Raw genomic sequence first — 25,933 nt, 5'->3', positions numbered from 1 at the left:
CAGGAACTTCATCAATCATAGTATCTGAGGGAATGTATAAGGCGTATGCAAGTAGCTTAAATACAAAGGAAATAGCAGTATTTGTGAACACATAATGAATATGACTGACATGACTCATAAGTTTAAGAGTCCTAAAATGGAAGTCTTTGACAATTTTCTTGTGCATTTTCTAATGACCCCATTGCATGCTCATTTTGATACCTTCAAAAATTAACTTTAGCGCTATGAAGGATAAATGGTTGATGAGTAAACGAATAGCAATGTGTGTACAAGAAAATGGTCGCCTTAAGTTGGGCCAACCTAAATTTGTTCACCTTACTACCACTGCTAATTCCATTAAGAGGAAAGATATAACAGTAATAAGACTGCAATTAAAGTTCAAAAGGCTAATCATGGTGCTTTTGCCTCTAGCTTTAAGTCCTTGACTAGCAATCCTAACTGCAAATTCTCATTGTGCCCAGATTGCCTTAATTTCAAGGAACTGCTAGCTAAGAAAGGTTACTTATTTCATGTAATATTTGATTCTTTTATGTTTAATGTATCTTCTAATACATGTGTGAGTGATTCTAGTTCTATGGTTCATGTGATTAACTCAACATAAGCATTCCATACAATCCAGAAGCTATCAAATGACCAAAGAAAGCTTAGAGTTGGAAGGATTGATCTCTTATATGTCGAAACCATGGAGACTTATGATTTACATATAAACACTTGAAAGTGTATTAGACTAGTGGATACCTTATGTGTACCGAGAATTTCTCGGAACATTGTGTCTATTTTTTCTAGTCTAACACCTTGAAAGTTATGTAATTATTCATGGTTACGACGAGATTGCCATTACTGATAATAATGAATTCCTTGGTCCTAGTTTCTTGAATGGATTGTTGTATAAGTTAGAACTAGATCATAATGTGTCACAGTCTTTGTTGTCTCTTGATATTGATGACATAACTAAAACAAAGACAAAATCACCTAAATAATTTGAGAATTCCTCCATGTTGTGGCATAACACCTTAGCCACATCTCACGAGTTCGCATGATACGACTCATAAAGGATGGAATATTACATTCTCTTGACTTTAGTGATTTTGAAACATGTATTCAATGGCTTAAGGGATTAAGAAAGGAGCCAATAGAAGTTTCAACTTGTTGGAAATAATTCACTCTGATGTTAGTATCTCCTATCCCGCAACCATCTCAGAACATACATCACTTACTACATTCATTAACAATTATTCATGTTATATGCACCTATATCTGATCTGAACCCTTAGAGACTTTTATTGATTTTATAACTTTGGTTTTAAACCAACTTGATCATAAAATACAAGTTCTGAGATCGGATAGAGAAGGTGAGTATTATGGTTGACATATTGATATTGGTTAAGCTCTTAATCCTTTCCATAACTTTTGAAAGAAACAAGACATAAGTAACCAATATACCATGTTTGGTTCTCCTCAACAAAATTTAATGTTGCTAAAAAGGAGAAATAGAACCTTAATGGACATGGTGAAAAGTATGTTTGTCAACACTAACTTACCTACTTTCCTTTGGACTAAGGCCTTACGCACAGCTGTTCATATAGTCAATAAGAGTTCCATTACAATCTGTCCTTAAGACTCATGGACAGAAAGGAAACTGAGTCTGAGTTATATGAACGTATGAGGTTGTACTGCCAAAGCATAACTCTATAACCCTAACTTAAAGAAACTGAATCCTAAATCCTTTACCCATTTCTTTATCGGTTATTAGTTTTATTGTCTTTCCTACACTACTAGCATTATTGACACGTAGCATGTCACATTTCTTGAGAACTAAGAGATCAGTGGGAGCACGACAAATCATAACTTAAGATTTGTAGGAAGTACAAGAAGCGGGGGGAACCACTCGTCGGTTATTATTACTCCTCCGATAATTCCTCTTGTACCCAACGCTGCTCCTAATATCACTGATCCACCTTCTCCATCAGAATTCTAAACCTCCTAATTAGAATACTACTAATGATAAAGCATCTTACTACTAATGCTAAAGCATCTTCCTTATTGAACCTGAAAATCAACTCAGGAGATCATCTCGGTCACTCATGACCATAACTTTTGATGATTTCATAACTTAACTGAAGTTGGGGACATTGGAAAGCTTACTGATCCTACCTCTTATTAAGAAGCCATTAATAGCGATCATGCCGCTTAGGGGAATGAAGCCATAATTTGAGCACTTAATTCCATATAACATAATGACGTTTGGGACTTGGTTGAATTTCTTGAAGAATCCAAATCTATAAGTTGTAAGTGGATCTTCAAAACCAAATTAGACCCGAACGGAAACGTCAAACGCTATAAGGCCATAACCATTTGCGAAGGGCTTTACTCAAAAGGAAGGAATCGATTATCAAGAGACCTTATCTCCTGTCTCATAAAGATTCCTTAAGGATCGTCATGGCATTCGTAACTTATTATGATTTAGAGTTACATTAGATGGATGTCAAGACCACTTTCCTAAATGCAAACTTGCATTAAGATGGATACATGTGAACCTAAAGTTCCATAAAGTAAATAGCACATGATCTGCAAGTTGAATAAGTCCATATACAGGTTGAAGCAAGCATCACTAAAATGGTACGTTAAGTTTAATGAAGTCATAAGAGGACAAGACTTCCTAAGAAAATCAAGTGTATTAATGCACCTATCTCAAGATCAGTGGGAGTAAATTTACAATCCTTGTTTTGCACGTGGATGATATACTTGCAAGTAACAACTTGGATATGTTGCATAAGTCGAAGCGTTTACTTTTCGCAGAATGTCGACATAAAAGATCTCGGTGATGCCTTTAATGTCATAGGTATCGAAATATATCGGGATAGGCGTAATGATGTTCTAGTTCTTTCTCAAAAGACTTATATTGAACGCATCTTTGAACGCCATAGCATGCAACACTACACACCCACTATAGATCTATTAGTAAAAGGAAATGTATGTGATTATTTCCAAAGTCTGAACATTGAGATTAAAGAAAGGGCAAATGAGGATGATACCTTACTCGTAAGTAGTTAAGAGCATTACGTACGCTCAGGTCTGTACTCGTTCAGATATCGCTGCTTGGGAGTTAACTATTCAATCCCATAATAGCACACTGAAAAATGGCTCAAAAGGTTCTAAGATATCTGCAAAGGACTAAAGACTACATATTAACTTATAGAAGAGGTGACAACTTAGAAGTAGTGAGATGTTCTAATTCCAATAAGAAATCTACTTCTGGATGTATATTTATGATTAGCTGGCAAACCTATCTTTTGACAGAGTCATAAGTAGAAACTGACTGCAACATCTACCATGATGTCTGAACGTTCATAATTTCATGTCATGAGATGTTGTTAAAAAACCTGGTCAGTGGACTCGAAAGTCGTCAACTTTGTTATTAGACCATTGAAGTTTTACTGTGATAACTCAGCTACCGTAACTTGCTTGAACAGTCACAGTTCAACTGGTGCTGAGATGTATCTTGATACAAAGTATCTGCTTTATGTGAACGGAATGAGGAAAATGTTCTTTGTATTGAGTACATAAGTACACATAATATGCTACTGGATCCAATGACCGAAGGTCTTCCTCCTAAAATCTTCGTAGGATACGTATCGAAGATGAGGCTTACTTAAAGACATATTATGATAGCATGTTGTACTTATTGGTCATTATTATTATGTTAATTAAAATTTTCCTCCTTATTCAGATTTTGTTTGTCTATTAGTTACACTTCGAGCTCATAACAGTGTAAAGACATTATATAACAAAATTTGTCTTAGTCAATTGATCATTGCTTATTACTTTTAAATTTGAGTCATAGTTTGACTAGTGGGGGTCCTGAGTTGATGTTCTTCTCTACGACTGTACTTATTGACTATGATTTCGGTTTAAAACAAAATGAGTATTATTCCGGAACTTATTTGAATACTCATAGATAAATGATCGCTCGGTCAAGTGGGAGAATGTTGGAACTACGTTAGTGTGACCGTCACTGATCATGTATCATTCCTGATATGATAATTGACAATAACTGAAATCCCTATGTCTAGGTAAATATATGATGGGCGTATTTACTCTTAGAGACGTAGTATAGGGTTTCCCATTAGGTGATTGTAACTAAGAGGACTAATGATACACACATTAAACACCATAAGGGTTGAATGTGTAAATACTAGACGGTTGAATGTGTAATTACTCTCATTATAAATAGAGGGTAATTAACCCTAAGTTAAGGTTAATCCTAACACATAATAAACCCTAAAATTCGTGTGTGTATTCCTCTCAAATTCGTGCATCATGTTCCAGCCGAATTAATCATCCCATTATTACTCAATCACCTTGTTATGGGAACCCGAAATCAATAACAATTATGCTTTATGCTCCTACAGGTTCCACAGGATGATTGGGGATGTTTTATCACTCGAATCGAATCATGTTTATTCCAACACGTTGGTCATATCAACCAATTAAAAGATGTTAAATATAATAATCGTTAAAGTATTTTTGTTTTTTTTCTTACAAATTTGCAATTTCAGAGTATCTTAATTAGTTCGTCGGTAATTTTATCAAGAAGCGTGAGAGAACTAGGTATGGCTAATGAGTTTAATTGTTCTTATAGAGGAATACATAGAAGTAAATAGTTAGCACCCAATATCATCTTTTACGGATTTTGGGTTATAATACCTCGATGGTGTATGTAAGAAGTTTAGTTGTATACAGTCTTACAAATACGACGACGGTGTAGATAGACTGCTTTCAAGTTCTATCTAAAGATAGAAAATAACTTACAGCCTTATAAGCCATGAGAATAGATACTTTGACCTCCGTCTCCAGAACCACTTATCCAACCTTAGAGGAATACTAAAGCATATTAACAAGATTCTTTAACCAAGCAATACATAAAGGTAACTTGAATGCCGAATGATGTAGGTTCAAGACCTCTAAGGCAAGCCTGTTTCAAAACAAGATTTTTAAAAACTCAACTAATATATCTCAAGTCAAACGCTTAATAACTAAACGTGCCTAAACAGCGAGAAAAAAAGTTGAGATTTATGAGCCAATGACGACATTAAAAAAACCTCACTCATTCATGTTACATGAATCTCGACTGTTACATTTGAAACTGTAAAATACATGACATATTTTTGTATAAAAATACAGCCATAAAGTAACATACATATAAACTGTACAGTTTTGGACATTTTTACTTGTAGATTTGGATAACTTAGTTTTTAGTAAAACTAGACGGATGCCCTCGTAAAAACGACGGTGATGGTGGTAGCGACGAAAGTGTGGCGACGGCGACAGTGGTGGCGTCGATATGCGGCGGTGATGTTGATGATGACATGGTGGTGAACGTAAACTAATTGTTGTAAGAGGGGTTAATATGGTTGTTTAAGAGTTGGAGGATTTATGTTGTAATTTATTTCTAAAAATGTATTATAAGTAAATAGGTGAAGATATTGTGAATAAAAAAGAGGTAATATGGTGGACTCCTCAAAATCTTAATTACTTAAAAGAGATGGTAGTTTATTTTATAGAGTAGTATTTCACAAAGACGACAATAGAAAAGCACAATACACGACCAAACTGGCTGTCAATAATTATCGTAATATCTATAACTTGTGATAGTGATTTGTGAAAGGTATGATTTTATGCATATTTAGAGAATCGGTTTATATTTACAATGTTTCAAACAAAACAAAAAATAGATATAGAACCAACCTTTTCAATTTAGTAAAATTCTTTGTTAGTCGCTCAGTCAGTCTGTCCTATAAATAACAATGATGCTTGCATACTTTTAATGTTTTTCTTTATCAAGGTAATGTTATTAATCAGGCTGTCACAATTAAATTCAGATCAGTCTAACCATTTGTGCTTCTGAAGGTACAGGAAAGAACATGTATGGAGATAAATGCAAATGTGCATTTTAACTGCCAACCAAAACTCATAACGCCAAATTAAGGTTTACAGTACACCATATGTACAAGAAAACTATTAGGATTTACATAGGCTCTTGAAAGAACAAAAATATGAAGATCTGTGAAGCAGGGCATCTTCAATTTACAAAACAAAGAAAAATATGAAACTATACCTATTGTAGCCCATTTATAAATTACTACCGCTATCCTTCAGAAACTACAAGTTTGGCTTATAGATTATATTGCGCCACATATACTCAAATGGAGGGCCACCTGCAAGGGAACTGATTTATATAAAACCACATAAGTTAGCCGAAAGGAAAAGCAATACATAATGAGAAGTGGATGATTTCTCAGTATAACAACATTCGGCATTTTTAGATACAAGCTTTAAAAAGCAGCTCAAATGAATGGCATTCTACAGATAGATTACCAAATACCAAATTGGCATCATTTCCATTTCCTTTGAAAATATTGAATAGTCCAGATTGTTCAAATAAATAGAACATAAACCAATAAGCTTATGATAAACTAAGTAATAAATTATGATAACATCACAATATAGCAGAGCATTATATCATCAAGTAAAACATAAGCCATGAAACGTAATGGGATACAATTGCAGTTTGTAAAACTACTTGATAGGGCATAATCATATTAGAGTTAGAGATGCATAACCTTACAGTAGGCTTTTATATTTGTTAAGTATAAGAGAGCTGGTAAGTTTGAGACTTCGAGCCATACGGCCATATATATACAAATGGTTAGAACCCATTTGACCCACGCCCCAACCTGACCATTTTGCCACCCCTAGCCTATGCCCTGAGAGAACATTTAACATGACTCAATTTGCAACGAACTATCGATGCAAGGCGAAAAAAAACCAATTAAATAAGTAACTTGGACAACTAATAGCATGGATAGTATCACCATCAATTTGGTGCAGCGGTATTGGGAAATAATGGAATGGACTGCTTGGGTTACCTATCGCTATCTGCGTTTCGCAGACGTCGCCTTTCGCCATTGGGTACCCAGGTAAATCAGATTTATTCGTTAGCCGTTCACAAAATAAATAGCATCGATAGTATTAGTTAATGCTTATAATCAATATAGTGCAGCAAACATTTAGAAAAAGAATACTACTTTGCTATTGTTATTACAGTACCTTTTAATCGCCTGGTACATTTTTTGTTGCATGCTGCCTCCTTACAGACCTTGGCTGGCGAGGAAATGTGAATGGGTCACCTGACTGTTTGTTATTACTTATGTCACTAGTTTCCGCTTCCCCACTAGGACGTGATGATGCTGTAAAACAAAACAGTTTTATGAGATTTCTCTATAATTAATTTCCAGTTTAACACTACAAATTCAAAAACCACACCCTGATGTTAAACCCGTGCATAAGAACAACAGTAAAACAATTTAGTTATTAATTGTTTCACACAAATAATAGCATTGGGATTATATTGTAACTAGAGATTCTAAGGTATGGCGCAATACGCTTGAGTTACTACTGAATTAGTGTTAATTGGGCATCAAAGGAAGAGATGGCTCACCAACAAAAACCTATTATAGAGAGACGAATGTCTCACAAAAGAGGGCCGATTTTGTATTTCTGAGTAAAATACCAATCGGGTCTTATGACCTGAATACAGTCTACAAGAACCTACTTTAGATGGGAAGTAAAGAAACTATCACATTAGCCAAAGGTTAATGTTCTGTAAGGACCCAAGGAATTTAAGGGCACAACAAAAAGGTGGTTTTTTTCATCTAGCACAAGAATACCAAATTCATAGGTTTAGAGAATTACACTGCCACTGAAGAATAGTAACTATGTAACTTATGTCATGACATAGTTAAGTTTTCACTGCACGCCACTAATCACATGAAACTTGGTGATATGTTACTTTCTAAAGTAACAGCAGAATGATTTCTGGATTGGCAGTTGCATCATAATTATGTTATCTGCGTAGAAAGGTAGCAAGCTTAGGTCCAAATTTTTTATTCTTGAACCGACTTTGTTTTCTAGCATATAACCCCCAAACTTACTATATTTTCAAATTAAGGACATTTGTACCTGTTACCTGGTCAAATGATGACTAAGTTAGTTATCTTTCTACGCAATTAACCCTTATTAACTTACTAGAGTGTTTTTAGCAAAAAGAAGGGACTGATACGAACCCATCCCAATCCCATAATAGGCTCGCATCATGCCATAAGCTAGGTGTAGAACTCACTCCCAAAAGCTAGCTCAAAGGAGGAGGGGACACCTTGACTTATAAACCACCAACCAATCCCATACTTGGCCGATGTGGGATCATATCAGGGACCCATGTATCTTATTTCGGATGTATACATATTTAACCTACATCTTATGAACAACAATTAAATAATTGCATTACATCTGTACAAAAAGGAAATGAGTATACTGGATGTGGTCATAATTCAATTTCACACAAGACATAAAGAAACTGAATATGAAGATCATGATGTTTGAAGAGGCCGAAAAAAGACATACCATCTGGAGCTACAGCATCTCTCACATGAATATCAGGAGTTTCAAGATTAGCAGTGAGTGAACTAAAGCTACCATTGGGTGGGCTCGGTACAGCAACTCCAGTTGCAGTAACTGTATCAAAATTCTCTTCTTCTGAATCACTGAGAACAATAATACTCGGATCTCCTATAGATGAAGAAGAACTTCTATTTGTGATTCCAGATGTTTGGTTATGGTTGTATGGTGTATAATCCATCACACAAGGATGGTCCACACTTTCGAACTCATCTTCCTGCATGTCATCAGAAGAGCCACTGCTCATTGATATTATTTCTTGTGCATAGTTCGTACTGTACTCTTCTATATGATTTCCGTGACCATTCGAAAGCCCGTTCACATTCCCATGTTCTAACTGGTGTTCACTTTTGACAGCAGAAACTTCTATATTTGAACCATCATTAGCTTCCAGAGCACACAACGATCCATCCGAAAGGTGCCATTTTTCAAGATCCTTAGAAGGACGTGCAGTCTTTACACGCCACGAACCATCGGATTTCACTTCGATCTCAGTTACATCCTCATCACAAGCTTGCATCTTTCATAGCATATAATACACAGAAGAGAATCAAGTGCTTTTAATGTTAAATTAAGAAAACTAGAACATTATGAAAAGAAAAGTAAGCATAAAATTACCATCTTTACGATACGATTTAAATACGGATCAATGATTATGTCTTCCAGAGAATAATTTTTTAGGCATATGGGGCATTGCCACTGCAAAAGAAAAGATTCTCATGCAAACAACCCAGAGGAAAGATAGCTTTAAAACAGAATAGTCAAGTTTGGTAAGAGCTTGCCTTTCTAGACCGTTGGTTAATTTCCACAAGAGTATGGAGATCAAAACAACCCAGATGGATGCATCCTTTAAATCTAGCAGCAGTTTTCATTCTACATCCACTCATCTAGCATTGATATCAACAAAATATAATACGTCACAAAACCACCAAACATTTAACATATGGAAAGTACTTGATGGTTTCATCAACAATCATTATACTATAAGCAACACTAAGAAGCTATAATGATGTACAGTACAAACCGTATACTCACTTCAATGACCTATCACTAAACAAGGTTTATAGCACAGATTTTGACTGAACACAAATACGCCTGTTCCTTTATAACATGGGTTGATATTTCTCAGACACTTAAGGGCAGGTAACCTTCTCACAGGAGCAGGGATTTCAAGGTGTGTTTGGCATGTAACTATGTAAGTGAGACTGTAATTGGGTACAGGTTTGAAAGAAAGCTAGGAGTATGATGTCTCAAAAAGATGTTACTTTAGAAGTTGGATTTGTACTATATTTGAAATTTCTTTTAGAACAAAAATTGGGGGCAGTATGTGATAGTTAAAGAGAGAAAGAAGAGGGTGTGTGAAAGCCTAAGAAGAGAGAAGAAGGGGATGAGATTTAGAAGAAAAAAAAACACACCAATTGGGGTGGATTTGCAAAAACAGGTATGTCATGGCTTTTGACTTATCATATAAATGTAAAATACTAGAGAATACACAAGCAGAGCCAAGCCCGAGCTCAACAAGGGTCAAGGTCAGCTCATTTCTAATAGTAGGGATTGAGCTCGCCACGCTTCAAGACTTAAATGTGAAACTATAGCTCTGCTTACATTTTCTAAGCTCGAGCTCCGCTCATTGACCAATCAATCTTTTTCTCACCTAGGCTTTTATAAGGCTACAGCTCATATTGAGCTCATTTATAAAAACTCAAGCTCAGTGACTCTATAACTCACAAGAAAGTAACTTACAAATGCCTTTGTTCTATACTTTCATTAAAGAAAAAAAAAGGTATCAAGGATTCTAGATAAAGGAGATTGCCTTTTAAAAACAACCTAAACACCAAATTGATTTTGGAATTTGGATTTGTAAAGTAGGTAAGGAAAAAAAACCCAACAACAACGATCCATGCCATAATTAGAGTATCAGAAGAATTGTTTAACTATAAAAGCGAGTATCTCGGCTCATTTACAACCCCATTTTGCAAAACCTATCCCCTTAAACACCCATTGCCTCATTCTGGAACCTCAAAGGCTCAAACCAAACACACCTTAAATTACAGAACTTGTAAAGTACAGAAGACGTACAGGGCACCGGAGATTAATTGTGACATTATCTGCAATAACCTCCAAATCACTGTCACTATCATCATTAGTGGCATCCATTCCACCACCAATGCAACGACAAACACGAGAAACAGCTTCGGTAAAAGTTTCACCTTCTTGCTCAGCAGGAATCATGCTGATAACCTAACAAGACAGTAAACAAAAAAAATTAGATGTATAAGAAAATACAAACTTAAAATCAGATCACAATAATTGCATTTATACTAATCATATTCAAGTATTTTTCACAGGAAAGATCTCCTGCATTTGGTACATGCTTTTAAGAAAGAATGTAGCAAAATGGCATCAAATGCAAAATAGCTTAAGGTACCTGTTGAACAGTTCGTTGCTTCACTAGTCTGACACCCACGCAAAATGTACGAGCATCAGAGCAAGATAAAGAAATGCTATTATAACCCTCCACCAGAAACACTGCTATCTGAAAGGAAAACAATATCCGTTTCAATACAAAAACGCCAACTGTTCTCGTCTAATTCAAATAATGAAGTAAGGCTAATATGAAGGCAAACAAGTAACAAATAACATAAAACTTACTGATGGACCATCGTCACGACCATTGGCTCCAAGCATCTTTGATCCAGGTCTGTTAATTGTCTTTACAGGGATGCCTGGACAATAAAACTTCTTTAAAGTCAATGCATAATTACTAGACTACATTGTCAGCCTTCCCAATCCACCATTGCATTATCCCTCAAATACTAATCAGACATAACATATATATTGCCTTTGGGAATTCAATCAAGTAACTGTAAATCCGTGACAAAAAACTTGTAGCATCTTAATGACGATATTCAGTTAACAAAAGAATGAATATAGCCAAATTAAAACCAAACAAGTATTATAAAATTCTTTTAGCTTTTCCAAAAGATGTATAAGAGCAGAACAAGTATATAAAAAGGTAAAGAGAATATCAAATAAATAAGTATCTAGCAGATATGAAATGTATGAATGTCTGACTGATGAGTCTACCAATATTACATTCAAAAATGTATCATAGTATCCGTTTATAAAGATAGATTTCTTATATCCGGCACCAATTCAGAACAATTAGAAATTACATTTGGATATATATAATATAATATATGAGGAATGGGAATATGTGGCTGTTAGATACCTAAGCTTGGTAATAGAACCCCTCACATCTTAGTATTATGATCCATAAAAAACATGGGGGCACAATCATTTATTCATTATACAATAAATATTAAAAAATTAGTATGTGAGGGGTTCTATACCCAAGTTTAGGTATCAAACAGCCACAAATTCACTTTTCTCAATATATATATATATATACACAACACACACACACACACACACACACACATATATATATATGTATATTCAATAATCCCTAGATAATGTTAAATTAAATATACCATTGACTTTTAGATCAGAATATTGAGGCCATTGCATCCTAAACGGAACATTATCATTGAGAAGAATACACCATGCCTGCTCAAGAAATTAAGAATACATAAAAGATCTAAACAACCAATAAGGATATAATACAACTGAACAAATCTCACCTGTACATCGTATCCTGAATTCTCCAGCAAATGTACATTTGCTCTAGTGATTTGGAAGCCTGTCTCCGCAGTCTGTATTGGCTGTGAACTGAGAAACACAAGTTTGGGAGTAAATGAACTCGGAGGCTAGAGATTCAAGTAAGATGTAGTTCCTAGTCATTTTAAAAGAAACAACGTTTATGATATAATGGAATGTTCATGCCACCAGAAAATCTCGGGCTCTCGGCAAACCACTATCCCAGATCGAGGTTATCCATGCACAAACCACACCTCAGTTTAGTCAAACTGGGAGGCTAAAAACCACTCTACTTAACTGACTGTACTAACTAGAAATCGAGAATACAATCCAAAGCATTTTATTGAAAACATTAATTAGCAGTTGTCCTATCTTACATGAAGAATCTAAAGGAATGAAATACTCGAGCAATAAGAAAGATCAAACCCAACTAACTTACCCATCATCCGGTGTACTTGAGACAAGGAGCTTAACAGGATATAAAGGGTGTGCCAACGTTTTCCAAAATCTGACCAGATAAATTTCCATAATATAAACCAAGTCAGCTGGTCCACCTTAACATGATAAAAAACGATAAAGAAGCTGCTGAATGCTGAGTTACCATATATTTAGATTTTGTTCAGCAAAAATATATAGTTATAGAAAGTAAAAAGGAGGTGTGTTATGCCAGAACAAAATATGTAATACAAATCCAGATTGATTAAGAAACATTTCGAAGTGTTCAATTATTTGCTAAACTTAATTTGAATACAGTAATACTTCTCAAGGCTCCTTAGTAATGAATTTATTATCTTTAAGTAAATATCATTAGTTAATGGGGAAGAGGTGGCTTAAAACCTTTTAACTAAATTAAGTTTGGAGAATACTTATGTTTATTCTCACATTAAGGTTAGCTATTCATGCTATCTGTTGCTAAGTATAACTTAATTACAGTAATATTTCTCAAGGCTTTTTAGTAATGAACTAATGATTATATTATCTTTAAGTACATATCATTAGTTGATGGGGAAGAGGTAGCTTAAAAACTTTTAACTAAATTAAGTTTGGAGAATACTGATATTTATCCTCACATTAAGTTTAGCTATTCATGCTCTGTTTCTTTAACTGACGTATTAAGCTTGTAAAAGAGGGGTTCTGATACGGATATGCAATGTGATTATGTCAGATGTACTTGTTGAGAGATTATATTTAATTTCTGATAAGAGAAACTTGACACAAATGACGAACCATATATAAATAGCAAGTTATATAGGATCTTTTAGAGAGGTGTGTTGCACAGTTCGGCTTAACCAGTTGGCATGCTATAGAAAGGCATCCATCAATCTTACGGCATATTGGTAGGAATTACTCTAAAGATGGGGTTGCATATAAAGTTAAAGGATTCTTAATATAGGTAACCGTATCTTGATAAACAATAAATGATTTAACATGTTTCAAGTTCATAATGAGCATAGGCAAAGTGAAATCTACATCAGTACACCAGTATGTTGCGGAAACTCTTCAAACAGTGTTCATCGCTCCCTCCATCCCAAAACTATTGTACACTAAACAAATAAACGCAGTTTATGAAAATGAGAATATTACAGCTTACATTTGACTAATATGGCACTTTTTGCCCATTTATTCAATGCTTCTTTGAGTTTTATAGCATTAATTTCAATTAGGAGTATTATTGGAAACTTATTCAATTATATCTAACCACTTTTAGAAGTTTACGTTTAGTTTGGGAGATACTAAAAAGGTGAAGTGGCCATTACTTTGGGAAGAAAGTAATATATATTTCTTCATGCTTACTAATTAGTTTGTGATTTCCTAAGTATTCTGGTTACTCGAACTGTGTAATTGGTAACAAGGACATATGATTATATACCAAACCATGTAGCATAAATTAATTAATAACCACATAGTTCAAATAATGAAAAATGACATATAAATTCATACGGGTCGCATCGATCGATTCGACAAACTTCACAATAATGCTGAGACTGAGCAGGTGGGGCTCCCTCGGTGGACTCCACTGGGATAATAACACAGGAAATGTGTTGTAAAACTTGACAATGTGAATCTGCACACTGAAAAGAAACAAACTTCATATAAGTAAAAGTCATGATGACACTCAAAAGTGCTACTTTATAAGATGTAAACAAGAACAGAACTGCAAACCGTGAATTATAGAGAAAAAAAAACTACTCATAAAAGTGTTTCAGGTACGAAGCATAGAAACAACCCTGACAACATCTAAGTTCACACCAAACATAAAAAAAGAACATTTGTGAAAAGCATTATAGCACAATCAGAAGAACTCAAAAATTTTAAAATGTAAGGGAATGAGACTACAAAGCCTGTGGACAGAAATAAAATTAAAGACAATAAGAAGACAAAACGCAGTAAAACCTGAATCATGAACTCTGTTTTCAGTGGACTACCACAAGGACAACGCATTTTCTGATCCACTGTTTCCTCTTTAGTTGCAGTGATGCTACTGTCAGAGACACTACGTCCACCAGTTACAGTATCATTTGGCAACATATGCGACATTTTTCTGAAACAATAAGACATACAAATATTAAATATTAGCAAGGATCATTGACGTTGACTTGTTTTTGTGCAAAAACAGAATGACAGCAGGGGTTAACTTGGGAAAGATCAAGATTTATGAAACAAGGTAGAAGGAACGGGACATAAATGATACGTACAAATGATATTGTTGTTACAGAAAGCATGATCCACTGTCATGCCAATCTGAAAACAAACCAATAAACACTTACTTGTGGGTTTCATTAATTATATTTGCCACTTCATCCTTTCGAATCAATCTATTCTTTTGCGCACCATGAGTACCTGATGCTAGAAACAAAATAGGAAAAAACTGAATAAGAACAAACACTTAAAAACATAAAAACTGAGGTTGTCAAAGCATCCAACACAAGGACACTAAACTAGATTCCATGTATACAAATAGTAATGACAAAGTTTAGAAAATAGGCCTAAAACAAGAATCTGATAGAAATGCTTACCTCCTTCGTCAGAAAGCAAAGCCAGAATCCTATCCATGAGGTCCTGTATTAGAAAAGGATGCAAATTAAAGTAAACTTATCATCTAGTCATGTACTTCAAAATATGTGGATTTAATGCCATTTATATATAATACTTTATAAGCAGATAAAGCTGTGACTCTGGCATTGTGAAGAATATCAAATATCACACAACTTTACAAGTTCGCTATACGATGGCACCAAATGATAGGTGAATACTGCCTGCAGCTGGTCCTTGGGGAAGGGTCAGATTGTGTCCAAAGGGCACACAAGGTCAATGGTTTCTCAGCCGATTTAAATCTTTTGGAACTTTAAAAAGTCACCATTTGGCTTGTGACTGCACTTAACAAACTAAACTTTAGTCTTTGAAAATGACTAATTGCTCAAGCTGCAAATAGAAAGGGCAATGTTGGGTATACACAAACACACACACTCGTATCCTGCTACACACTCTTGTGAGAAGTCTTCCTGGAAGCAACCTCCCTACCCTCGGGTAGAGGTATGACTATCTACATCCCACCTCCCCCATACCCCACCTTTGACAGGATTGTGCATTGTTGTAGTGCTTTAGTGCGAATTTCTTGAAGTCAACAAACAAAACCACATGAAATATGCATCAGCTTTATTACCCTCATTGGAAAAACTCATTAAAAAGTGTGACAAAACCTAATGTTCATGCATTTAAAGCAGAACTATGTAAACACTAATTTATTATGAAAAAGTTTTAAAGAACTGCTAGGAAGCATTGGGAAGATCTAGACATGTTATTGCCACAAAAGGCGTAATCCTATATTACAGTTTGACATCCTGGGGAAATCCCTTTTCTCAATACTCTCATTGCCCTTTCATCCGGAACTGCCATAATTGGGCTCATCATGCTATGCTCGCAGGAAATAGTAAGAACCCTTTTCCAAAACATATTTTTAGAAAACATTAGATGAAAAAACAGAAAGAATAACCCTCGAAGATTACAAAAGAACTTCGAGAAATCGAAGAAATAAATATGAAAATAGTCAAAGGGCCTTCTGTCCAACTGACACAATAGGTAGTTGTTTTCTGTAACATCAACACATTAAATGCTTTTTCCTATTTGAGCTTGAACAGACATTGTTCAACCATTCATTAGATTTCACATTTGGGTATAAATACCCATGTCGGCCATTCGCTTATATCCAACACAACTATAAAAATTTTCTTAGATCCTCTCAATTATTTTTATACTCATCATTGATCAATCAAACTTAAAACATAGCCTAAAATTCGCAAACTGTGCTTATGACAGTTGTACTGACTGAACTAAGGTTGTACATTTTAATTAGTTGATCAAATGTGGTGTAGAGCTGCAATCCAATTGTGAGCAATGCTATTCCGCCACAAGAGAATGTTTAATTATAGTGGAGAAAATCTACGGAGTAGCGAGGAGTGGATTGGAATAAAATATTGTCCGAACTACTATACATTGGCTGTTGTATTTATCCTATCTCTCTTATCTTGTCTTGTTATCTGACTGGCCAAAAAAATATACTGGTTAATAGATTCTGGACATATAAATAGTAGCAATGGCAAGAAGACTAATCCCGATATTCTTTCCCTGACAATTGGAGAATTCTACGCATAAATATGAAGTAAATGAAATCACTAAATTAAGTTTGGATAATACTGTTGGGGAAAGACATAAAAGAAGAAGGATGAACTACAGAAAAAATCTGACTTGTCTAGCAACCATAAGAGCATACTCTAGAAGTTAGAAAACAAAATGGGGATGAAAAAAATCGAACATGCGATAATGTGCCAAATGGCTAACAGCCAAAATCAAAATGTGGTCTACTATAACAGCGTAAAACCACTATATCATTAGGTACATACATTAGATTGTCAATACAAACTATCAAAACAATACAATATGCGTAAATAAGCAGTGTTTGCTACTAAAAGTATAACGGGGAAATGATCTCAATTAATAAGTGCAGTACTATGATTTATGGTTCACACGTATGACGATATAATTACTTGCATTAAATTAGATAGCAAGGAACAATCATATCATACATGATACATAATAGCTTTCACTTTCTATTAATTTTACTGCTTAAATTTAATCATCTCTACTTGAGATATATTAGGTAATTTCGGGCTTATACTCATCTTTTATTTGAAAACCTAATACCATAAAAGTATTAAACTTTAAACCCTTCCATATCTTGGTCTTTCAAATACACACCCAAAACAAAGATCAAAAACTAACAACTTTTTGTGTCTGTGTTTGTAACATAGTGTGAAATATAAAAAGCTAGATAGGTCAAATAAATATGCATATCCTTTTCCTTTACAAGTATAAAAGACGATAGTAAGTTTAGCAAAAGCTTGATTTTTTGAAATCAAACAAAAACATACCAGGCCCCAATTTAACAAGCTCATTTCAAATAAAAGAAACATCTGTGTAGCATTAATTGGTAATGAACGAGGCAATCAGCGAGCTACTCTAAATTTGCATAAATTACTGGCTTTCATGCAATATGCGTGTTTTCATGACCCTTTAAACAGACTTTCTCTAATCAAAACCAAAATTAGACAAACTCAAGCATATGTGGTCAAGTATTAAAATATAGCCTAAAAAGAACTTCAAATAAATATATTTCCCTTCAGAACATGCCAAATCACATTACATAGCCATAATTATAGTATAAATTAAATAGATAACCAGAACCCGAACAAATGGTTTTGAAGTTACAGAGAACGGTTACTCCAGCCTGTGATTCACGTGCGGCATTCACAAGATCCCTATTCCCTAATCAAGAAAGTAATATTTATGCTATAAAGATTTTACCTGCTTCCTCCCCGTTTTCGGAACACCAAGATGGCTGAGTACATCCTTAAGCTCTTGTATTCTAAATCGTGCCAGTTTTTTCTGATTGATAAAACATTGTTACTAGGATAATACTATATCATATGAAACATGGAAGGAGAACAAAATAAAATTGCAAAAGAGAAGCACATTAACATATAACTATCCAGAAATGGAAATACATATAACCTTAGACTACAGATACACAAAGGCACATAAACAAATGACTACTTGATGTAAATGTAAGCCAAGCCTTTCGACTAGACGCATACAAGCATTGTTAGTTCTCCCAAGGCTGTGTGGTCTTTGTGAATTTTCAGTAGTTCATTTAATCATAGATATGACTTAATATAATCTATCTCAACACCAACCATAAATAACAATATGTTGATGCTATGCCCAAAGCCCCAAAGCTTATCGATTATAACACATTATCATGATATCCTTGTGAAATAATCGATCTTTATTCAGAGCGACGAGGGAAGCTATTAATCCTAGACATTGACTCTCGACTTTCTAGGAAGAAATTACTAATGTTTACTTTTTGAATTTGAACAAAACAAAGCACTTATGAAAGAAGGAGGCCAATCCGCATGCAAAGACAATAACTTTTAATTTTGGCAGCCCAAAAAGCATAAAGCATCCTTACAAGCAGAGGCTGATACGGATCTCACTGACTTTTTTTGAAAGGCCGTTGACTTGCATATTTTGTGCTAACATTTGATCTTATTAACTGTCTTTCTAAATTTACATATGATCCAAAAACGTCAACCCAAATATTTTGTAAGTAAAATCACAGTACAAGTTTCTAAACTACCAAATGTATTTTCACTTGTACAATGAATTTACTTTCTGGGGTTTCTTCGTCTGGCTGAAAACTACATTAGTTAGTTTCCGTAAAAGTAAAGAAAACCTATTCCTACACCACCTCAATGGTGCCTCGCTGCAGATTACTGTATTGGAGTCACTCCGTTATAAAAACTGAAAAAAATCGTATCAATTATAACTATCCCCGATAACTTTACTAACAGTCGTTCACTACCACCATTTATCCTTCATGATTCAAGAACTATACTACAATTTCAAAATGTTAGAGCAAGTACATTTTTTTGCAAAATATCGTTTTCGCTTTCGTCTCATAAACACATACGCTCGCACGACACATGGCAGTTATGCCTCAAATTCTGAGCAAAGGCGAATCACCGTGCCACGTGTCACCTTCTCCTTCTTCCCTACTTGGTTACTATAAGATTTGTTTTATTTTACAATAACCAACCCGTATATATAAGGGATTAGTACCTTAAAATGTAAACAACTTTACATGAATTGTCAAAGTATGTATCGAACCTCAATCATGTGCATTGTCAGTAATGAACTTTCAAATCTTGTGCATTGTATGTATTCAGGTATATGTGCCAACCATATAAGTTGCCGCTTGTAAGTTTTTGATTGGACAGATACATAAATGCACAAGATTTGAAAGTTGCACATGATTAAAGTTTGACACACACTAAGAAAATTCATAAATACAAATTATATATAAACACATTATATACAAATATATATAATTCATAAATACAGATACAAAATCACAATTAACAAAAAATAAAAACTAAAAAAGCAAGATAAAAGAAATTACCTTGCATTCAGGAACCAAATCATCCATCTCTAAATCCTTATTTAAAAGAAGGAAAAAAACAAAAAACAAAAAAATGCAAGTTAATTATAAATAAAAATATTTCAGATAATAGATAATTAGGATTCAGGTAAATTAGGGATCGTGAGTGTATAATTACTGTGTGTGTTAATTATATAGGTTTAACTGAGCAGCAGCGGATAGTGAGGGGCCAGAGGGACGTCAAACGAGGGTTTTTCGCAATCTATCAATATCAATATGATATTTTATTTATTTATTTTTATTTAGTTTTGGTTTGGTCTAGTTGTATTTATAGTGTCAGTGTGGTATTCAGGTTTTCCCTAGTCGGACAACCAGAACAACATTAGCCAGAACAATATCAGATCTTACTTACGGGAGGTGAAACGTTGACAGTTATATTTTCGTTTAATATACGAGTCATGTGCTCGCGTAATGCGATAGGCAATGGTGATGGTAGCGATGACGGTTGATGGAGGCGACAATAATGGTAAATATAAAAGTAACTGATATTAGAGTAGGTAGTGTGGTTATTTTGAATATTGGAAAATTTATGTTGTAAATTACTTGTATTTATTTAAGAGTATCATAAATATATTAAGTGAAAATGTTTTAAAATTAATAAATATAAAGAAGAATGGTTTGTAATTTTTTATTTGAGATTTTTATAGATGAGTTCCTCTTTTATAGGGTATTATAAATTAATTTGGAAGGATAATGTGATTAAAAACGAAAATAAGTGTTAACACTATGTTCTTTAGTTTTTGTGAAGGGAGAAAAGAAAAAAATCCAAGTGATTTTAAAACAATGTGGGTTCTTGAGTTTTTTTTAAAGTGAGAAAGGAAATGATTTGAAAGGAAGTTTTACTTGTTTTTGTTTAAAAAAATCTTACTTCCATTATTGGGATGATTTGAAATGATCGAATCTTATCTTTTCTTATCATATAACTTTTTTTTTTAAAAAAAAATATATGGACTCAAGAACATAGCATAATAGTCATTCATATATCTTAAGGGAAAAGTATCTGTGTGTATATGTAACTTGTGACCAGTTACTATTGTATGAAAAAAACTTTAGTTAAGTTCATTGTATGTAAGTAACCTGTTAAAACTGAACGAATTGTGTAAGAAATCAAGGTGGCACCACCAGGCATCTAATACATGGCCCAATGAGAGACCTCTACATCAACTTGTTTACACAATTCATTCAGTTTTAACAGGTTACTTACATACAATGAACCCGACTAAAGTTTCTTTCATACAATAGTAGTTGGTCACAAATTACATACACACTCAGATACTTTTCTTATATTTTTTTCTTTTTTACTTAAATGATTTATGACATCATTTATTAATTAACTTTTAAAATTTTTTAATTCTTTTATTAAAACACAAGAAATTAGATATAGCTAATTAGACTGAGCGGAGTGGACCATGAAACCCTCGACCCTCGCCCTCCCTCGCCGACCGTCGCTCCCCACACCACCCCCGTCGACCGACAACCCATTCGCTCGACTTCTCCCTCTCGCCCTTTCTTCCTTTGACCATCACGTTGACCGAGGTGGAGTAAATGCCTACCGGCTAGTTTGACCAAAAAAAAAAAAAAAAAAATTTCCCCTTTTTTTTTAAAACAAATCCTTTCCATTCCATTTCCCTTTTACAATTCACACACACATATCCCTTTCTTCTTCCTTTTTTACTTTCATCTTCTTTATCTTTAACCAAAAATGTTTCCAAACAACAACTTCAACAACAACCCTTTAACCCCGGGTAATCATAGTCAACGTCCAAATAACCCAAATCAACAACCCGATATGTTAAACGACCTTAATTTACTCAATAACCCACAACTTTTCCAATTGAATCAACATATGTCTACTAATCAACAAATGGGTATGGGTTCGCTTATGGGTATGGGTCCGGGTATGGGTATGGGTATGGGTCCGGGTATGGGTATGGGTGGTTCGAGCCAACATGAAACTTTTGGTGGGTCGTCTAGCCAACAAAACACTCCCGGTTCATTTTTTGATCGTCAAAGGCTAGTTGAGACTCCACCACTAGATTCTCAAGATGATGATGTAGTTCAAGAGACACAACCACCCCCTCAACCATCAAAACCAAGGCGGCATAGGAAAAAAGTGGCTGGCGAAGACGAACCACAACCAAGAAATGTCATACAAACGTGGTTACCATCGGAAGAAATGAATTTAGCTACGGCTTGGCTATCGGTGACCGAAGACCCAGAATGTGGTATTTTTCTTTTTACGCATACTATTTTTTTTATATATAAATATGCCCATTTTTATAAAAAAAAAAAAAACTGTTTCGGATTTTTTTTTTTAAAAAAAAATTTGTTTCGTTTTTTTTTAATCTGTTTCATTTTTTTTATAAAATAAAAAACTGTTTTAGTTTTATTTTTTTAAATATATTTCGGATTTTCTTAAAAAGAGAAACAGTTTTTAATTTTTTTTTTTAAAAACAGCCGACTTTTTTAAAAAAACAAACAGATTTTTATATTAAAAAAAAAGTTTTTTTTTTTTAAAAAAAAGCCGAGTTTTTTTATTATATAAAACAGTTTTTTATTTAAAAAAAACAGTTTTTTTTTAAAAAAAAAAAACAGCCGAGTATTTTAATTAAAAAAAACAGTTTTTTTTATTTGAAATATTATTTGTGTTTTGTTTTTTGTTGTAGCAAATTATCAAAAAAGGGGGTATTTTGGTCACGAATAACCGAGGCTTTTGCGACATTAGAAGAAAAGCCGATAGATTACTGTGACCCCGAAGTTGTGAGTGCAAAATGGAGGAAGATACGTCCAATTATTCAAAACTTCAATCAAATCTATACTCGAATCGGTCATGCAAGTGGGGAAAACGATTTAGATCGTGTTAGAAAGGCCAACGAAGAGTATGAAGGAACTTATCGCAAGCCATTTCCGTATTCATCAATTTGGGGCAAAATTCGGTATATATTTTACTTTTTATTAAGTCTAATTATGTTTAATATATATATATATATGTATGTACATTTCATTTTATTATGTTTTATTATGTCTAGTATATATATGTATATATATATGTACATTTCATTTTATTATGTTTTATTATGTCTAATATATATATGTACATTTCATTTTATTATGTTTAATTATGTCTAGTATATATATGTATATATATATGTACGTCTCATTTTATTATGTTTTATTATGTCTAATATATATATGTACATTTCATTTTATTATGTTTAATTATGTCTAGTATATATATGTATATATATATGTACATTTCATTTTATTATGTTTTATTATGTCTAATCTATATATGTACATATATTACTTTTTATTATGTGTAATTATGTTTTATATATATTTATATAGGTAAAGTTCGAAGTTTTATCTCGTGGACAAAAGCGCTGTGAGGACCAATCTCGGTGAACCCACGACCAAAAGGTCGAAGACTTCATCATCCACCGACCCAGTGGCTAGTCAAGGGTCGGATGCTAGGGTTAACTTTGACTTTAACTCGTTTGAAGAGTTAGGTGATAATGATGATGAGCCGGGGCTTCAAGAACGGCCCATTGGTAGGGACGCATCAAAGAAAGCGTCGAGAGGGGAAGCCGGGTCGAGCTCGGGAGGCAAGGGGAAAGGAAAGGGTAAGTATATGGAGACGTTTGAAGGAATTGTGAAAAAGTTGGATAAGTTGTTTGATATGAGCTCGAAGAAAATTGAGTTGAAGGAAAAGAAAGTTAAGATCATGAAAGAAGACCGCGATTGGAAGTTGTTGGGTACCGACTATTCCCACCTTGAAGAGCCGGAGCGAAGCATCATGGAACGCAAAAAACAAGCGCTTCGTGAAAAATATTTGTCTTGATTAGTTTTTATATTTAATAACTTTGTTATTTATATGAACTTTTTTATTTTTCGAACTTTGTTATTTTTCGAACTTTGTTATTTTAAGAACTTTGTTATTTTTATGATTAACTAGTAGTAATTTTAATTATGTTTAATAAATTTGTTTATGTTTAAAATATATATGTATTTCCTTTTTATTATAACAAAGTTTACAAAAAATCAAAAATAAAATTAAATCAATCATTACCACATGCCACATGACACAAGTCGCCCACCCCTTAAAAACCCACCCATTTCCACCTTTTTTGAGGGGCAACTCTTTTTATCCCACATGCCACATGGCACAAGTCGCCCCCTCTTTCTCACGACACCACTCCTCTTAGTCTTAGTATATGCATTAATCACAAATGTTAACTATAATACGTAGTACATCATAAATAATTTTTAAACATTTTTCTTGCCCGCGTAATACGCGGGTTATTAAGCTAGTAATCTTATTAATCAAGAATCCAACTAAAAACATACTATTTAATTTTTAAAAATTAAAGTTTTACCATCAAATTAAACAACCCTATCTTACACTATCATTACCATGACACATTATTAAAAATCGTAGTAAACTGCCACTTTGCTTGGCTACGAGGCCAACTTATATTAGCTAAAAATTTGTATTACATATATGATGATATGAAACCACTTACTTCTAACCGTATACCATCAATTGTCCAATTGTGCTTTAGAATACTATAATATACAATACCGTAAAATATGTTTGATGATGTACGGTTAAAACTAAGTGATATACATAATTACATATCACCACAATTGAACGTACCATATATTCATACATATACGCAAAATAAAAACAAATTTCCAAACCCACTTTGCTAAATTGAGAGAGCCAAATGAAGGTCCTTTGGGCCTAATGTATCATGCAACGATGTATGGTCCATTTGTAGGCGTTTTTTTAGAAATTTTCTAACCTCAACAAATCACATATTCAAGTACTATACAAAGTTACACGTGCTGATGGGTCCGATGTATGCTATAGAAACTATAAGAGGAATTTAACAGCTTGTGACATATGACGTAAGTAAAACATAACACTTTAAATTAAAAGACATGATATCTTGTAGGAAAAATGGAAAATGATACATGTATCACACAATTTGAAAAATACACCACAATTTCAAGCTTTATAGCATGATGTATAAATATGTAATGTGCAGTTGGTATTAAGATGATGAGCTCTCTACCTTGTAAGGTGAGATGCATAAGATATTCATATTGTAATTTGGTATAGTAATAATGTAATATAAATCTGCTTATTATAAAAATATTTATCATTTATGCAACTAATCGTTATTGATAAAAACCTCAACTAGATAAGACCTAACTACACTTTTGTTTTTCAGGTTTTTAAGAATTAGAAAAGATCAAAGCTGGGTGGAATCTGATAAAATGTGAAAACAGCAAGCAAATACGAGATGAATGAAAAAACTCAAGTTACAAAAATAAAAAAATTGAAAGGGGCATTCCGAGAATTGAACTCGGGACCTCTCGCACCCTAAGCGAGAATCATACCACTAGACCAAATGCCCGCTTTTGAAATTTATCTTAGACTTACATTTATCAATACGTGTAACAAGCTTTTTATCGCTCACATAAACTGCTTTGCCATTATATTACACATGACATTGACAATACTAGTTACAGAGTAAATTTAATTTGAATAATAAAATAAAATAGCATTGTAGCGAGAGCGTGAATTTTTTGAGAAAGAAGTCAAGAACAAAAGAAATACATCATCGTGATATAAAAAAAATAAACACCTAATATCGTTTTCTACGGTTTGCTTCCAAATTTTGTAAGTCATTCACTCGTTTGTCTTACTATCAGTTGATCTTATCGATCATCAGGTTACATGAGGACCATCTTTATATAAAATTTGAAAATTTAATAACCATCTTTGTCAGTAATAAAAGTAATACAATTAACCTTTTCTGTAAAAAGTATATTAACATTTTATGTCTTAAGCATTTTACTTATACTTATTTAATTAACCTTTAGTTTTACTAACTTACTCGTACATTTATTTACCATTTACATTACATATAAAGCATACTCTAAGTCAATAATGTATCTAGAATAGTTAAAATAAAAAATAAAAAGAAAGAAGTTATTGGTACGTATAAACAACTTAACATTGTGGCATGTTTTTCATTAACGAGTTGAATCATCGTCTCGAAGGGCTCTGGTTCAAAAGTCACAAACAAGACTGACTTAATAATGGTTCAACACGTCCAGGTGAGAGTGTGGGACACCTCCCATGTCATTGACTCTACTATTGTTTGCTTTTAAATTCTAATTCAGGCC

At 33.7% G+C, this 25,933-nt stretch overlaps 1 protein-coding gene and 1 non-coding gene across 5 annotated transcripts; both read right to left on the bottom strand.

The window, feature by feature from the left end:
* Positions 1-5,935: 5,935 nt before the first annotated feature.
* LOC122585468 (E3 SUMO-protein ligase SIZ1-like) lies at positions 5,936-19,998 on the bottom strand. Of its 4 annotated transcripts, none has more exons than XM_043757596.1 (18): positions 19,854-19,988; positions 19,697-19,732; positions 18,040-18,120; positions 15,195-15,237; positions 14,946-15,024; positions 14,572-14,719; positions 14,119-14,249; positions 12,617-12,685; positions 12,162-12,249; positions 12,012-12,087; positions 11,170-11,243; positions 10,946-11,053; positions 10,597-10,758; positions 9,300-9,404; positions 9,136-9,216; positions 8,464-9,037; positions 7,111-7,250; positions 5,936-6,218 (listed from the first exon to the last, which is right to left on the bottom strand). In XM_043757596.1, exons 2-17 carry the CDS (start codon positions 19,721-19,723, stop codon positions 7,114-7,116), a joined length of 1,983 nt encoding a protein of 660 aa, XP_043613531.1. In that variant the 5' UTR covers positions 19,724-19,732; positions 19,854-19,988; the 3' UTR covers positions 5,936-6,218; positions 7,111-7,113. The 4 variants fall into 4 exon arrangements, 3 of the variants coding, with proteins under 3 accessions (XP_043613531.1, XP_043613530.1, XP_043613532.1); XM_043757595.1 differs by having other exon boundaries at positions 5,936-6,229; positions 19,854-19,985; XM_043757597.1 differs by having other exon boundaries at positions 5,936-6,229; positions 14,946-15,018; positions 19,854-19,985.
* A 5,088-nt stretch (positions 19,999-25,086) lies between these two features.
* Positions 25,087-25,158, bottom strand: TRNAP-AGG. The gene has a single exon. It is a non-coding gene; the product is annotated as a tRNA-Pro (tRNA).
* Between the last annotated feature and the right edge of the window lie 775 nt (positions 25,159-25,933).

The sequence above is a fragment of the Erigeron canadensis genome, chromosome 1 (assembly GCF_010389155.1).
Source record: "Erigeron canadensis isolate Cc75 chromosome 1, C_canadensis_v1, whole genome shotgun sequence".
Lineage (NCBI taxonomy): Eukaryota > Viridiplantae > Streptophyta > Magnoliopsida > Asterales > Asteraceae > Erigeron > Erigeron canadensis.
Note: the sequence above shows the minus strand (reverse complement) of the source record. Positions and strands in the feature narration are given on the sequence as shown.